Below are 17016 nucleotides of genomic sequence, written 5' to 3' on the forward strand. Positions count from 1 at the left end.
GGCTACAGACATACGCTCTATTTTTACTTCCACTTCCTTTCTCTATGTTTTTATTCATTTCCATGTGAGCAGGTGGCCTCTTCAGGGGATTCAGTGGCCCCCGATTGTTCATACTGCAGGTACTGTGCTCTGTCGTATCTGATTTGGTTGAGGTCCAACGCTGTCCGTCTGCATGCGGATCAGACCCTCAGGGAGTCCCATCGCCTCGCCAGCGCTCAGCTCTTCCTCGGTTAACAGGAAAGGATCCGCTTTCAGTGGACCAGCCTGGCTGTGGATGTGAGGAGCTGGCGATGTGTGTGTGCGTGTGTGTGTGTTTATGTGGAGATGACAAGCAAAACACCACTTTGCTTTGACACCTGAACGTCCACAGAGACAAAACTTCCACCGGTTTCAGAAGTGGTTCTCGGTACCTCCTGTCCTCACTCCAACAAAGGACAGAGCTTAGGACCCGCATAGGTGTTTGCCAGCGTGCACGGACTCTCTTCACACCCCCACAGCTCCGGACTCTGTATAGAACACATTCCAGCGAGGGTGTCGGGTCAGTGCGGGCGCCGAAGGACACACAGTGCTTTTGCAGGCTGCAGTAATTTGTATAACCTCTGATTAGGCCCAGGAATGTCAACTATGAGGACACTACGGGTCCCGACAGCATCGTTTGACACTTCGAGCAAAGCGGGCGGGTCACCACTCAAGACAAAAGCCACTGTGCCGCCTGGCCAGAGACTAGGAGTTTAACGTCTGAACCATCTGGTTTGGGCGGAAAAGAAAGCATGTCTGTGTATCTGCGTTATTTATCTTGTGTCTTTCTGTGCGATAAGCTCGCTTTGCATGACATACAGTGAAGCATTTGTATCAGAAGATTCAACCTAATGTTAGAGATATTATCATGAAAGGTAGCTTTTTTTTTTTACATTAAACATGTCTGCTTAAAGAAAGACATAATGAAGGGCAATGTTTTGGAACCCTGACTTTAAACCTATGTCTGTCATCACGTCAATTTGGCACACAAAGTGCAGCCTGAACGCAGAATGAAAACATTTCCTCTTTTATTTAATCTAGCAACACAACACTGACCACATGTTACAAAAAGACGTTTAAATAAATCTGCAAAATCTGGAATGGAATGAGGTAAAAGCAGAGTTATCAAAGGCACATTTCTCCAGGGTTATTATCTTAACTTCTATGTGTTATGCTCAACTTCAAAACACCATTGTACTTCTGTTGGAGTAAAAACAGAACAAAAAAGAAAGAATAGCTTTCCGCAGGAGAGCTGCTCTACGCACACACACACATTGAATCATAAAATTTTAGTACGTTAATAAACATGTCAATTGTAGTTTTATAAATTGCAGATATGCTTTATCTTCTCGCCACATGTACCTTTATTAATATCCCACAGTAGATTCTGTTGTTACAAAGCTAGAAGTTATGAAATATGCGTTCACGCGGATCACTTGGTGAAATCATTCATTTCATGCTTCATATCCAACTCCAGGAGTTTCTTCTGTTTTTTTCCCCTCAAAGCTACATTGATGAGAAACAGAAACTGGCTGGGTTCTTGGGCTGTGTCATGTCTGTGTAAAACATGTTGTAACTCGTCTTAACGATCTTCTCTTTGTCTTAAGGTTAGAGGTTTTGACCAGTCTTGAAGGGTAAGTTCAGTACTTTTCAACCTGGAAACGGGCTACAATGTAATAGCCAGGGGCAACTCCTTACCGTCCACCAAACGTCCACCAAATGTCCACTAAACATGCTTGTTTTTGTCACTGACAGGCTCTGATTGCGTTTGTACCTTTCGCCTGATGCAGTTCGATTGGTTTTGTGACCACGTGAGTTGGAGAGAGGAGTGCAGGTGTTGTAGATTGTTGTGTTGGAGTCTTAGACTGTATATAAAAAGTGGACGTAGTCACCATGACGTCACCCATTGGTTTGTGGACTGTCGTTTTGAAGCCTTAAGTTTGTAATTTTGGCCGTCGCCATATTGTTTTTTTGCAACCAGAACTGAGACGAGAGGGTGGAGTCCAACCGAGCCCTGAGTAAAACTTTTCTAGGCGACCAAAATTTTACAATTATCTTTCATGAAGTGAAAACACACTGTGAAAGGGTTTAAGTTGTAAGACGAAAACACGGACAAGTCCGGACAGCGCCGTGCTAGTGACCTGTCAATCACAAGGTAGCTACGCCCTAAAGCATGCCCTGCTTTTTGGTCTATTTGACTCTGAATGGACCATAATTTACTAAATGAACATCATGCTGTATTGAAGAAGACTTGAAACTAGAGATTGAGACCATAAACTCATGTTTACAATGTTTGCTGAGGTAATAAATCAAGTGAGAAGTAGAGTCATTTTCTCATAGACTTCTATAAAATCGGACAGGAGTCGCCCCCTGATGGCCATTAGAAAGAATGCAAGTTTAAGACACTTCCACATTGGCTTTGCTCTTCAGAACCAGAGGTTGTCGCCTGAATAGCACTGGGAACTGGAACTGGCTTCAAAAGCCAAGATGGCGAAAATGGCAAAAAGATTTAAGAATGAGTCTTCTCCGAGCTAAAAGACAGACCGGATCAAGAGAAAGGTTTAGAAAAAGGGTTTATTTCTCTGTAGGGTCCTTTCCATCATGTTGTCAGACACTTACAACAATCTGAGCCTGTCAGTGGCATAAACCAGCACTTCTAGAGGACATACATTGACGGTGAGGAGTTGCCCCAAGCGAGTCCATTGCAGCCCGTTTAGCGGCTGCCGTCTGCAGCGTTCTCCCTCAATACTGGACTGCCGGTAATTTCAAAAAATTGTTGTCCCTATTAGTCACAAAAACGTGGAAAAATAGTGTTGAGAAATACTGAAATTACCCTTAAAGAGCTTTTATAATGCCCTTTAGAGTTAGCAATAAGATTCAGAAATATGAACTCTGACCTCATTCTTTGCGGGACATCAGCTTAATATAAGCATTTACATCTTTGTAAATATGGACGGATCATGACGTGGTACTTTATCATCACACGCTGGAATACACTGTTTATCTCTGTGTATTTGAAAAAACACACATTACTTGTATATGCATCCGTGCATTCTCTTCCCCCATGTGCACACAGCTGTAATTGTTATACATCACTAATAATAGGAATCAGTATTAATGTCCTTCTTTTTCCTGTCCAGCAGAGGTACGGTGATCACTCACATGCTGAACCTTGGCAGGTACGAGTCGTTTCTCAGCCAACAACAAATGCAAATGGGTCTCAGTCCAGAATCTAACCCAATAAAAACCTCACGTGTTGAAGTCTAATAATAATCACACTGTCAAGGCAGCAAATGCTCCAAGTGACCCTTATAACTATGACCAGCTCATCGCTTGAATGTTCAGGTCACCTTAAAACTGTGCGTGTGTTACACTTGTAGTACAAAAGACAATTTCATCTCACTTTGGATATTGTATACAGTTGGGATAACAAACATAATACCAAAAAAACAACACAATATATAATACAATGGTAATATTTATCGGCTCTGTCAGCAACATTTGAATAGAAAAGCATCCTCTCCTTATAGCGTTCCAGATAAATTCTGTCCTGCAGTTGAAGAGTCAGTGCTGCTCTATAGCTGCTTTCCATTCAGAAGAGCTCAAGTCCTCTATATTATTACAGCGCAGGTCCCCAGGATAATGGAAAAGTTGTGGTTTGACATCGTGCTTGAATTTTCAAGAGCTGTTATAACGGGCTCTTTATGTGCACACGTTGCAAGTGTGGAGACAACACATACTGAATGCTTTTGTCCTTAAATAACATCAAGTTTGTGAATGTGTTTGGGAACAGAAACAGTTCAGGTGAATCATCTCGCGCTCCGTCGTTCCTCCTCGTGGCTGCTTTTCAGTAACCGCTGAGGGGGAAGGGTTACGAGGCAGCGCAGCAATAGCCGTCGCTCTGGAGAGGAACCAGATTGAATAGAAACAGATTCAGTGGATGACTCCCGGGGGCCAGCGAAAATGAGATGAGACAAGAGGATGAAATGGGGAAGTTCAAAGTTCAAAGGACTAGGAGAAGTCCAGCGGGCGGATCATCATGACCGTGGCCCGTAGCGAGTAGCTGGGGCCCTTGAAGTAGTGCCACTTGATACCGTTCAACTTCCCTATGTGCTGTCCTTGGGTGAAGTACATGCCGTTAAGGTTGGACGGGCCACAGGCATCAAACCACCAACCTTTGAAGAGAATAAGGGAAAATAAAACATATTAGTTGCAAAGCGTCGATGCCTTTCAGCAGAAGGAACCAGGCTTTGAGTAAGGCGTTGATGAAGTCACCTCCAGCAGACGTTTTTGTCCTTGGTAAAGGTTGACAGCTTCCCATGCCCTCTCACACGGGGCCATGGCACTGCTGCAGACACCATTACGCTGCTATCGGTACCTCTTTCTATTTAAAGCAAAGGGTACACGTGCACGAGCTCCAGTTTGACACCAGAGGGGTGAATGGCATGGGAAACTTTTATTCCACTCCAAAGGTGACACATTTGGTGTGGTGCTCAGAGGAAGGGCGCACGTGCTTGAACTTAGAAGACGGCTATTTTATAACCTAACACACACATTGGCTACCTGTATCTTTCAGAATTAGCAGAGTTTAGAAGGGTCTCAATGGTTTAGCACCGCCAAACTTATATTTACTGTTTCTCCCTCTACCTACCGGTCACTGAAGCAGTTACGACTCAGAAGTGGGGAGATATCATGGACCAAATGTGTGGAACAACCATAAATATCTACCACGTAACTTCTGTAAATATAGAAACATATATTTCTGAATATAACATGTAATCCATCCTGAACTGGTGAACTCGCCCTCACTGATACAGTCCGATATGGAACATATGTGAGGCATGGCATGTGTCAGTCACGCGGGGACAAATGGCAGCTCCTCTCGGCTCTCCGGTCGGACCCGAACACCACGGCGGACTACAGTGTGACATTTCACGAGAGCTGTCGGTAATCAGGAGCTGGCGCCAGTGGGAACCAAACATTAACTTGCACCTGCTCTGCTATAATTTCTTAAGATTGTTTTGGGAATAGTCCTCAAGCTTTGGAGCTCTTTCAGAGGAGCTACTGCACCTGCCATCTTAACAGATGGACCAAAATTGTGAAAGGTTAAAGATGCTGTCGTCAAAATGTGTCAATTAATGATTGATTGAATACATTTTGTAATGTTAAAGTGGTTGCTTGTGGTGACGAATCCACAGAGAAATTGTCACCCAGTTTCCCTCAGCTCCACAGGACATTTCAGTCTTTTAGCTCATGGTTTGGGTTTTAAAGGCCGGCAGGCTTCTTGAGTTTCCAGCCACAGCAGGCGCAGCATGTAAGCTCTAAACTACAATAACCGCCTCCGGGTTTTATGCCTCCGCCAACCACTCATGTTGCAGTTTCACAACATGTGTGTGTGTGTGCGAAATTGTCAAAATTAGCGTATGAATTCTCTCGTTTGGGGCAAAAATGTGTTTGTGAGGGTGATCTCGAAAATCAAATCAGCTCATCCTTGAGTCTCGGTGGATTTTGTGCCAAATTTGAGATATAGTGTTCACGAGAATGCAGGTTCAACCCCCCAAAATAAAAAAAACACAGCTGTCGCCGCCGCACAGGCATACTAATCCCCTGAACACTTCCTGCCCAACACCAAACGTCAGACAGACAAAGATTAAAGATTAGCTTCGAAACATAGTGGAGCATTTAGCAGCTCAAGAGGAGATATGTCCCTCATGAGGTGGAGACCAAAACAGAGCTAAAAGGTGAGTAATTACTGGACTTAAATTGACTAGACAGCTATCTGCTGAATGTGTAAATAAGCAATACGTTTTGACATGTGTTGAGTTTACAGCTTGTTTCCACTGCCGGAAAAACATTAAAGCAGCTTTAAATAGGAACGTCTGCGAGCCGATTAATCACAAAAGAGAGGCTGGGGTTCACACTACGTAGTTTACCACACCAGCCACAAATAGAATGAAAACATTGTTGAAATAGCCGGTCGAAAAGCTGGCAGTAATGTCCTGTAGTTGATACAAGGATGGGATGGGGTTTGGTGGTATCATCCTAAAGCGTGTTGTGCAACCTGCTGTTTTATTTGATTGAGGTAGTGTTTTTCTCTCTCCTCTTAAACAGCAGAAAACAGCGAATGTCTCCTACTTGCCATCCCTCGCTCGTTGATAAAGTGCAGACCACACAACGGCCGTCACGCCTATAAACATTTAGTGTGCACAGCAGCAATCTTTTGGGATTCATGACCAGTATCCTCTCTGTTTCCAGGACAGATATCTTTACTGACTTGTAAAAATCTTCTTTTGAAAAATTTAAAAAAAGTCTGGTGCAGTTTGTTCTCATGATAGAGGGATCCCCCCCCCCCCCCCCACCTCCTACTGTCAGCACTTTATCCATACTGTATGTTCTGGTGTCTGTATGTGTACCCCCACTATATCCTCCTGCGTCTTCTTAACACGGCATGCTGCAGTTGTCCTCATGAATGTAGAAGAGAAGTATTTTCCTCTTGCATATTCCAGACACTTACATCACTTGATGTCAGCCCGGCTCTTATAAATGCGAGGGAATAAATCAAATGATATACTGTTTGTACTGCGGCGCGGTGCTGGGTTCGGACCAGCCTCAACTCAGGCTACATGTTGTCATGCCTCTCCTCTGTGGCCTGGCCAGAGGCAGGCCATGAATCAAGCAGAGCAGGGGGTGTTGATTGGTGATCAGATGCCAGTTCCCTTTAACCCACTGCATTCACAGTGACCTAAGAGGTAATGCTGATCATAAATCGCCACTTAAAAAAAAATATGCTTGATTCGTACCAGGTCACGATTCCACAGCCGTAGAGCTGCCATGAGGTGACAGCGAGGGCCACTGGGCTCCACTTACACAGCAGGAGAAGCGGTGTCATGTTAAATCTCACTGACACTTGGTGCCGCGCCCAGGGATTTTTATAATGTGCCTGTTTCCAACCACGGTGCAACTGGGAGGGGATGCGGAATACAGCCCTAATAGGTGCAGATAGATGTATAAGTGGCCATGTTAGCCCATTGCACGTCTCGCAAGTGCAGGTTTGCGATCATAACGACCCGAACTAATGACCAGGCAATGAACGTTGTGGGGTTCGTCATGATGCCAATCAGAGAAAATTGCTTTTTGGAATGATTACATCATGCAATTGTTTTTCTTCTAAAAGCAATCCCGTACTGTCTCGCTGGTGCCATAGAGACACAAATGCTTATATGATCATACCGCTTCATTGCATCTTGGGTTTTTGTGGTTTAACCTAAGGTTTATATTGATAATAATGACATTGTATCCTCCCCGAGTTTATTGCTGAGACCTGAGAGGAAGAAGACATTGCTGAAAAGGAAGGCAAATGGTTCCACCTTACGTAAATTGAAACAGTGCTATGCTCTTATTTGATTGCTCTGATTTAAATATTCTTTGATTTTGAAACAGTAGCCTTATGCTGTTGTTGTTATTGGACCTTTCTGAGGCTACTGCATGGTTAAATCTATGTCTTTTATTTGTGCAAAAGACTTGACCCCTCGCAATTTTTAACAGCCCTCAGTCACTTCAACCCGGTGCCTGGCCTGGGTATTGAAGTGTTCTGGAACTCGTCAATAGTAATACCAGCCTATGTCAGTTTCATTGCGTATGCCTCCCACCACCCCCTCCGCGTTCCTTGAAATGATGGCCGCCCCGTGTTCTGATGCATTCTGGGATCCATGGATCAGATGACTGTACTGTATTTAATGTTTATGTTGCAGTTTGTTGTGACAAACCTACAGACAATCTAAGCATCTTTTAACTAATTGTTTTGGTTTTCATAGCCTGTAATACTTCCGTCGGTCTGCTGATTGAGGCTGGCAAGATAAAGTGAACATAGTGGAGTGTTTAGCAGCTAAACAGCCAGATATTTCCCTCAGTGGAGACCAAAAACGGAGAATAAGAATAAGGTGGCTAGGTGGCCAGAGACATAGGCCAAAACGAATGTAACTGCTTCTCTGTGTCTGCTGGTAATGCAAATAAGCAAATGTTTGCTAACACCTTTGCTAACTTTATAAGGTGATAATATGTCAATGTTGTGTTAGCAGCTTGTTGTGTTGCCCCCAAGTGGCAAAAAAAAGAACAAGATCCTGATTCAACTTTGATCTACACACCAGGAGGTACTTGTAATATACAGGTGGTCCCCTCTTTTGCTATGGATGAAGGAGTATCCCCTCTGTAAAGCACCACTTGGCTGCACTTACCACCAGTGAGCATGAGGGCACACTTGCACATGCAGTTGTCATTGTCCATGTCCTTGGTGCTGAAGTCTGCTCCGTGGATTACAAGACTGCTCTGTCTGCCTGCAGTCCCACTGTGGCTTTTCAGGAACAGTCTGAAAGACATGAGGAGGAGGAGGAGGAAGAAGAGGAGGGAGTCAGGACATGAAAACACATCAGGGTCGGAGGAATGGGGAGACAGAGAAACGAGCGCGGTGGAGTGCGCAGTGTAAGCAATAAAGACAGCAAGAAGACATAACATGCTGCAAGAAATGTCTCCCGAGAGATATTTATATTTTGTTGTGATTGAGTACATGTAGAGCACCTGACACAACATTAACAGGGTGGAGAGAAGATCAAATAAAGAATGAAAGAGAGAGAGAGAGAGCGAGAGAGAGACAGCGAGAGGAAAGAGAGTGTAAGGAATGTCTGGGAATCACATTTCCATCCGCGGGTCCACAGTACGTTAATTTACACCACAAATACTGACCTTTAACAGCTACACAGTCAAAAAGCAATAAGCAACCTGTTTAACCTATCATCCATCCACAGCGGGGCAGGTAGGGAAAACTCAAGTCTTTAGGATCCAAGTTTGCAATATTTCTCTCCGTCTTGTCTTCTTGTGCTTAAGTATGCAAATGCTACGTTTTTTTTCTTCTTTTCATACATTCCTATCACAAGAACGATTTACACACTCCGACATACTTGCTGCCAGTCCATATATGTCATGCCAGGTACAATTTAAAGGATTCTGTATTTAAGCATGTCAGGGATATCAGAAATGTATGTCATGAAAAACAAATATGATATATTTTTAATACTTAATGTGTTAATATAACGTGTTCATTATTTTTTACATCATCATTATTTCTATTATATTCTATTTATGTTCGATTATAACATATAATATTCGAACATATTTTAAAACTTCAAAATAAAGTAGTTAAAAAATGTCAAAGGATGCAGGCATGCAATAAGTGTAGAGTGCATACTGTGCAGAACCTAGAATATGTTCGTCCTTATCAGGGCTGCTAAGCAGCATGCAAGTGGTGCGTCTACAGGCTGGTGCATCACACCGAGCTGCAACTAGGAACTCATCATTTCTACCTTTCTATTAGTTACCAAAGTAAATTGGTACATCATCCTGGGAAACTGACAAGAATAAGTTTTAGTTCAGAAAAAAAAAGAAGAAAATCCTATTTTTTGACTTTTTGTTACTAAAGTTTGAGTTTCTGTAGGTGGCACGATTGCCTTTGTCTGTTCAGTTTATGCTGCCCAGTTCCTCTTCCCCAAAAAAGTCCCTGCTGTTGTTAATGCACACTGAATAAATGGAGTGATGACAAACAGCTTCCTTTGCACACACATTGGACACGAACAGGCAGCTCAGGAGCTCAGGGCGTGTCCCACTGTCAACTCACTCGCGGTGTGAACGGGAACTGCTGCGGTTCTGACAGTTCCTTCATCCCTTCGAAACAGCTCGACCATCCCCAGCAGAACCTGCTGCATCCCACGCTTGTCTGTTTTTTATTTTCTCCTCATGTCTTTTGTTTCTCTCACGCTCTCTCGTTTTCAACTTTCTCCCGATAGAAGAGCTCGCACATCCAAAGAGGAGGGACTGCAGCGCCGCGCCAATGAGGTCTCTATTATGAACTAATTGTTCACTGTCAGTGAAAGCATTTCCCTGAGCTCACTGCTCGACAACAGGGGACCATGGGCGTGTAGTGAACCTTACGGGAAAGGAACAAATACAAAACATATGTCATGTTTTCGGGAGACTTTGAGCGACTCGTCTGGCTTTTGTGCAGCTCGTAGCTCTGAAAACAGCATGAATACCTCAAAGAAGGACTCCCTAAGAAAGAGAGTCATTTAGCGGGAAAAGACTTCTGTATTTGGACAGCTGTGTAAATGGCTGACTTGTACAGCAGAGTAAAAAAGTGTGACTGCGGGTCACCGTGGGGAATTCACTAAGCCAGTAAACCGATGCGTGTAATCCTACAATGCAAGGGTGGGTCATGTGTCTAATCAGTGGCACCAAACGACGAGTTTGGACAAGGGCCTGTGAGAATAAGCACATGGGTGTGCGTATAAATGCGCAGGTTCCTCTGTGTGTGTGTGTGTGTGTGTGTGTGTGTGTGTGAACGGTACGTGCCGAGGTGTCAACCGGTCTCTGCTCGGCAAACAGATGTCTCTGGCGACGCTTTCCACTTCAGAGTAAACTCGCAGCACACTGCCTCACTTATGGGAAGCATGACTTCTATCAGGCTAATTCCTGATTCCGAGGAATAAAACATGCAATGCCAAGGATGGGGTCTGCTACCGCTCTGATGAAGAACAGACTCCGCTGCGCACTCGCGCTCCGTTTTTCCAAAGCTCTTGCGATCTCTGCTGCGCTGACGGATCGCCGGGGCACATCATCACGAGGGATTTCCAGCATGACACTTTGGACGGGCTGATTTAAATAGTCGGCGGCTGTGTTTACCGGCTGCGCTGCGTATTTACGCAGACCGACGACCCCCCCCCCCCCAACTCAACCGACATCTGCAGTTGTTTTCTGTCAGGATCCATTATGCACTCACAAATGAAAAGATGGGCCAAGTAATGAACTGGAGAGGAAGATTCCCGAGGCCTGTCTGTAAGGATGAGAGAGAAATAGACTGAGAGACTTGGAGAGATGGCGTTTGGTAAATCATGTTAATGAAACGGATCGGAGGGCCAGACAGGAGCTCAACGGGCAATGCATGCCAATCTGAATGTTCCTGTTGAAGTAACTCAGTAATGTGATTGGTCAAGGCTCATTGGAAACCAAAACATTGAGCTGTGAGGGGAATCATTTGGTTTCACTCAATGAGAGGGAGTTTTTGGTGTCCCGCCATCCAATAATTCTAATATCCACTGGGGGATGTCGGCTTGTCTGCGATCTTTCGAAATACTTTGAAAGTTCAAATAGCAGCAGTGCATGTCAGCATTAAGATCAGTTCAGCCAAATTACAACAACAAAAAACATCCAATTTACCCCTGGTGGGATCCGGTGATGCAGAGCTTTTGAAACATCTGAGCTGAGACTTCTGTTAAACACAAATACCACCCCGGTCAACTTAAACTTGTAGGTTTACTGGAGTCATAAAAGACCAAAAAAAGGGCAAATTGCCAAACTTTATGAGTGTGTTTGCGCTGTAATGTCATTAGCGCATTATCCCACGGGGCGGATAGCGGTTCCAATTGATGCACAATTTACGGTGCCATCAGCGACCGCAGTCCATTCTTTATTCATTTGCCCGTCGGTGGGCAGAAGCTTGACGGTGGCCCGTGATGTGGTTCAGCATGCATTGCACCCTCAGATGCAGTTTGAATACGAATGCCAATTGCAAGCTGAAAGGCGCCCGGGACTGTGTGGCCATCTCCATGCTCGCTTTCTAGTTTCGGTTCATGTATGGGCAGCGTGGCAAAGTGCAAAACGGCTATGTGAAGGTGAATATATCAAACAGTTGTTATATTATATTAACACACGTGTCCTGCTACCTTCACATGCTGCAGGGTTTCATGAAGTGAAGGAGAAGCTTTCTGTGCAGTACAAACATATGAAGACAGCAGATACTTACAGAATCAACCACGTTCATAGATCAATGCGGACCGATTTACTGACTTTCCTGCTTTAACCGCATTAGAGGTTATTTTCTGCCCCCATTGTATTACTTTTGATACAAAGCAAAGAGTTAAGTAATATAAAACTTTTAATGAGTAAAAAGTAACTAATTACACTAAAAAATAAATAAATCTTCTTTCTTCTCTAAGCAGTAAACTGCTTAGACTCGCCCAACGTCTACTTACTTCCTTATTGCAGTACTTGCCAATTGAAGCACAGTGGGGCGGGACTAGGCGGAACACTTTTGAGCAGCAAGCCAAATTCTGCCATGAAACATCTACCTTTTCCCAAAGACATAAACGTCTTTAGGACGACAAATGTCATTCCACACCGCCTAATTATGTCTTCAATTGAGATACATTTTCACTTAAAATAAAACTAAAACTATTTGCGTGACTAAATAGCCCGATCTTGAGTATTATTACAGCTGCAAACTGTACGTGAGAAATGAGTCCGATGTGTTTATGCGAGAGCACTTCCAAGTAAATGACTGTTTCTTAAACACATCATTGTTATCAAACTCATTAAAACATTGCACTGTTTTTACAGGCACAATGAAGGCTTCACATATTTTTTAGTTAAAACCCTTTCAATTAGCTGTATTTGTAACTGTTGCCACGTCGGGCTCAGATCAGAAGGTGAATCAGAGCCGATCTCCCTATAAAGCACCTTAAAAAACCTGATATTCACATTTGTAGAAATGCACTTAATTGAAAGCAGAGCGGTGTTACATGGAGGACTCCTCAGAGGTGGTCCTACCAAAAAAAGATTCCCTTTCCCTCCTCACAGAGGAAAGACGTGTTGGATTACAGCTGAGCGGGCCGGGATTGGCTCGGGGCCTCAGATCGGCCAACATGTCGCTTGTCTTGCTTTTATCTGACACTTCCCATTTCACAACACACCGTGTCACTCTGAGCAGAGGATATTGCTGTCACACAGCGACTTTATGGAAGAACGTCTCCGGAGAGGTTACGGAGGAAAAGCCATAAAACAACGTGTCTTAACGGAATGCATGCGCACGAAAGTTCAAGTGAATAATAAATGGCAGAAATACAAAACACAGAAACGGTGTGAGTGATCACTGTAATGTGCGTAAAATCTTTCCCGAGACTCAAATGAAAATGGTTTTCAAAAATATGCCACTTTTCATCTTCTTGACTGACACGGCCGAGCTTAGCCTGCTTTGCTTTCTTTCATGTCCGTATACGCAGAGCCAACAATCCAGTCGGCTGAGGGTCCAGCGCGTGCTGATGCACACCTGGCAGTCGTTAGCCTCCTGAACTGCAGTCCGATTGGCCCGTTGCAGAGGTTAATCACGCTGACCGATGGTTCGCTTCCTACTGCAAGGCCACAGAGGTGTCTGGCTGGCTGAGAGCCGCTGGGTGACATATCGCTCCATTGAAACACATGGAACAGTACGTATCCTACGGACGATTTACTGTGTTAGCTGTAGTGCAATACATTTTCAGGGTTTTCTGCTTAAGGAACTGGCCAAGGTAATATGAATAAAGTTTCTGGATGCAGTGAATGGCGCGGTCGTCTTCTTTGCGTCTTGTGTTCATTAAAAGAACATTACAAACTCGGCATGGGATGTGCCCGGCCCAGGACAGGAGGGCTCTACAGCGGGGGATTAAAGCCGTCCTGAACATCGTTGGTTGGCATCTGCCTGGCATCAGTAATATTGGTGAGAAGATGAGGATATTAAAAGACAATACCCACCCCAGCCACAGCCTTGTCCCGCTGTTGCCGTCTGGAAAGCGTTACAGAAGCATCAGCTGCCGTACTACCGGGCTTAAGAGAAGCTTCTTACTTCAGGCTGTGCGACTCCTTAATTCATCCTCCACCCTTCATCATATATTAGAGTGCTTTTTCTTATGTAGCAAAATAGTACTACCAACTGCATTTCATCGTGCAATCCTTTGTTAAAAACAATGACAACTAATTTAAATTTTTGTCCAGGTAAGAACTCAGTCTTGACTTGTAAATCTGGCACAACTTGAAGTCAGGGCACACTTGATAGCTTTTTCCAGAGCTCTCAACCGTGTCGCAGGACTTCATCAGCGGGCTGAGTTTGTTTGTCATGGAGATGGTTCTCAATCCACAGATGAAGACCATGTGGTGTGGTTGAAAGCTCTGGAGACGGTGTTAGGTGGAACCTTGAGTTGGGGTTGCTTTAGGTGTGAACAGTAATTTGTTTTCATTTCAATCCGTCATAATTTAATGGGTTTTCTTTGGTTGAATTCAAGAAGGCGATAGGGACGCATAATCACCGCAACTAAAAAAAAAAAACCATGACAACTTTGATTTAAGATACACTTTAAATACACAACAACTTGTTCATTTCAAACACAGAAAATGATCTTTTTTTCTGCGTTGCAGCCTGCAGCTTTGATGCTTCATCTCAGTGTGATTGGAAACGGTGGAGCTTGAAGCTTTCAGGGATGGTGTTCAAGACATAACTTGAGATATCTCAGACAATCTCAGTGTGAGTCTTGGAAAATAGAGTCCCCATGATTTGGAACCCAAATATCTGCCAATTTCTTTACGAAATCCTCACATGAAAAAACATCGGAACGAGATCTGATTCCAAATTGGGCCGTTATCATGTGGAGAAATCACTGGATTTAAGAACTTGGCTGTCCAAATAGGGGAGGATATTGAATAACGATGTAATGGATTGTTCAAAAATAAACACATCAGTCTTTTTCTTACAGCGGGGGGGTACTTTAACGGTACGAACGAAACATGTTTCTATGTTAACCTCAACTTCTGTCTGCGCATATATTCAACTGCTGTGAATGTATACCTCAGAACGTTTTGGAAATGAAGGCTCTATCTGGTGCCCAGGGTACTTCACCATGCTCCGTGCATTAGCGTGTTAAACAGACTCACACATTCCCCCTCTGGGAAGTAGTTAACTTTAAATTCTTAATCCTAGAAAAAACATTGACATGGTCAGGCTTTGGGCATGAATAGTAAAGCAAAGGATTTGTTTTTTTAAACGTCAAAAATGCTGCATGTTGGAAAATATATGATTTGAGGTTTGAGTCCACATCACGAAACGGTTTCAACATGTAAACATTTTATGTATTTCAGTCAGATCTTTAACATATAGATGTATCTGAATGCACTTTTTTATGCCTGATTAATGACTGATTAACGGCCCTAACTATAAAAAATGTAATCAATTTCGTACTATGCACTATATCTGCCTTTAAATGATCTTGCATGAGGACTCAAACTCTTCTTATTTTTCTCTTCAACGAGACATAAAACCCTTTGGAGTTCATAACCCCCATACATCAACAGCACCAACGTTTTATTTCAGGTCAAACTCTTGAAACAACTGTGAGCATTCATTGGAATGCCACTTTGATCGCCCTTCTCCTCTAACATGAAGTCTACCACTTTAACAGTTACTCTGCAGCTATTTAAGTGGACCTCTAGTCAGGAACCCACAGGAGGTTAGCCAGCGTTCAGATAGCTTACATGCACTTACTTTGGGTATCTTGGTTATTCTCTAACTTTCTGTGCTGTTTCCTTACAATTATCGTCATTTTCAAATCCATCTTTATGCAGACGATACTTCTTTATACTTGCTCGTCCTGTTCAATAAGCTGCAGGGAGATTGCAACTCTCTCTGAATACGCTGCAAGAAGCTCTGCTGCCTTCACTCTTAACACTACTTTAAAGTTTGTTACTGGAAGTAATTACATGATACACCACAGCATTGTGTTCAAGTTCAGATGATGTTTCATAGCTAAGAGACATGATAATCCTTTGGTATTTATCTGCAAAGCCTGTGTTAAAACATTGTATTTTAGAAACAATAACAACTCAACCTATAAATCTTTAACTCCATGACCATTCTCAGTCATCACTGTTTATCTTGAAACTGTTTATGCAAGCCAACATTGTGTATCATTCAGTTCAGTTTGTTGATCACTCTTTTCTTGTTACGTTATTTTGTTTTGTGCAATTTTCTTCATTCTGTGCAATGATTTGCCTCTGACTCTTTGCTCTCATAAAGGTTGCCTTTTACTTTCCCTCGTCTATTTACACTGATATGCCAATTTGTGCAGCAAAGGAACTTTGATAAATGAGGGTAATTAACTGAATGTGTTGATCTGATGGCTATCGTAAAACAAATATGCGTAGGTCATCAAATTATATTTGGTTTTATTATTTTCCTTTCTGCAACCCATGCTGTATCGCAGCAACCAAATTAGATTTGATGATGGGGGAGTGTATGTGTCATTTATAAAGACAGTAACCTTTGCAATTATAGTGACCATGAAGAAAAAGACTCCAGAGCTCATTTCACAATGTTATGAGGTTCAGTGGGAACTTTGGAGCGCTGGTCAACCCAAACGTATCCCTCAGTGTTGTCCACAAGATTTGTTTGCTTAATTTTAAAACAGCATTACTGATGTCAGCTCACACTGTGCAGATGTAGCCAGAGTAGAGTTCTTCTTTTATTCGGCTGCTATTGCATCGATGCGTGCCTCTTGATCGGCTGCATGCTCTAATGCTCGACTTCTAAGAGAAGTTATGCAAAATGAATGCATGTTGAGCATGCGTGATAGATAGTTCAAATGTTTTTTTTAAATAAGTTAAGTTTAAGGCTAAGTTTACAGTGAAGCAAACGTTATATTTTCTTCATTATACATTAATCTGTACTTTATTTGATCTAATATATCATTTGTTTGGTCCATATAATGTTAATAAATAGTACAATGCCCATCAGATTTTACAAAGCCCAAGTTGAGATACTCACATGTCTTGTTTCGTCTGGCAAGCATTTCAAAACCCAAAGATATTCAGTTTACTGTCATGGTACACTAAGGAGCCAGCAAATATTAACTTTCTTTTCTGTTGATTGACTAAGCGACTCATTTTCAACTACACTGATAATATTATTACATACGATAAATCCAGAAATAAAGAGGGATACACAATCTGCCTCTTTGTGCCCCGTGCTGCAGCGTCCGGGCTTAAGTCCTCCGGCAAATGAGCAGAGACGTGCAGGCGCTGGCAACACAGAGGCAAGTCAAACACGTTCATCTGCGCACACTGCGATAATACAAAGCTATTTGAAAATGGCAA

General features: G+C 43.1%; 1 protein-coding gene across 1 annotated transcript in view; it reads right to left on the bottom strand.

Annotated features, from left to right (window-relative positions):
- Window positions 1-2574: 2574 nt before the first annotated feature.
- angpt1 (angiopoietin 1) overlaps window positions 2575-17016 on the bottom strand; it is a 52346-nt gene continuing 37904 nt past the window's right edge. Inside the window, exons 9-10 of the mRNA XM_079288480.1 lie at window positions 8253-8383; window positions 2575-4193 (exon numbers count right to left, since the gene is read on the bottom strand). Of these exons, the coding sequence (XP_079144606.1) occupies window positions 4030-4193; window positions 8253-8383 (295 nt within the window). The 3' untranslated portion in view covers window positions 2575-4029. The remainder of the gene's footprint in view (window positions 4194-8252; window positions 8384-17016) is intronic.

Source organism: Melanostigma gelatinosum, assembly GCF_949748355.1.
Source record: "Melanostigma gelatinosum genome assembly, chromosome: 17".
In the NCBI taxonomy this organism is placed as follows: domain Eukaryota; kingdom Metazoa; phylum Chordata; class Actinopteri; order Perciformes; family Zoarcidae; genus Melanostigma; species Melanostigma gelatinosum.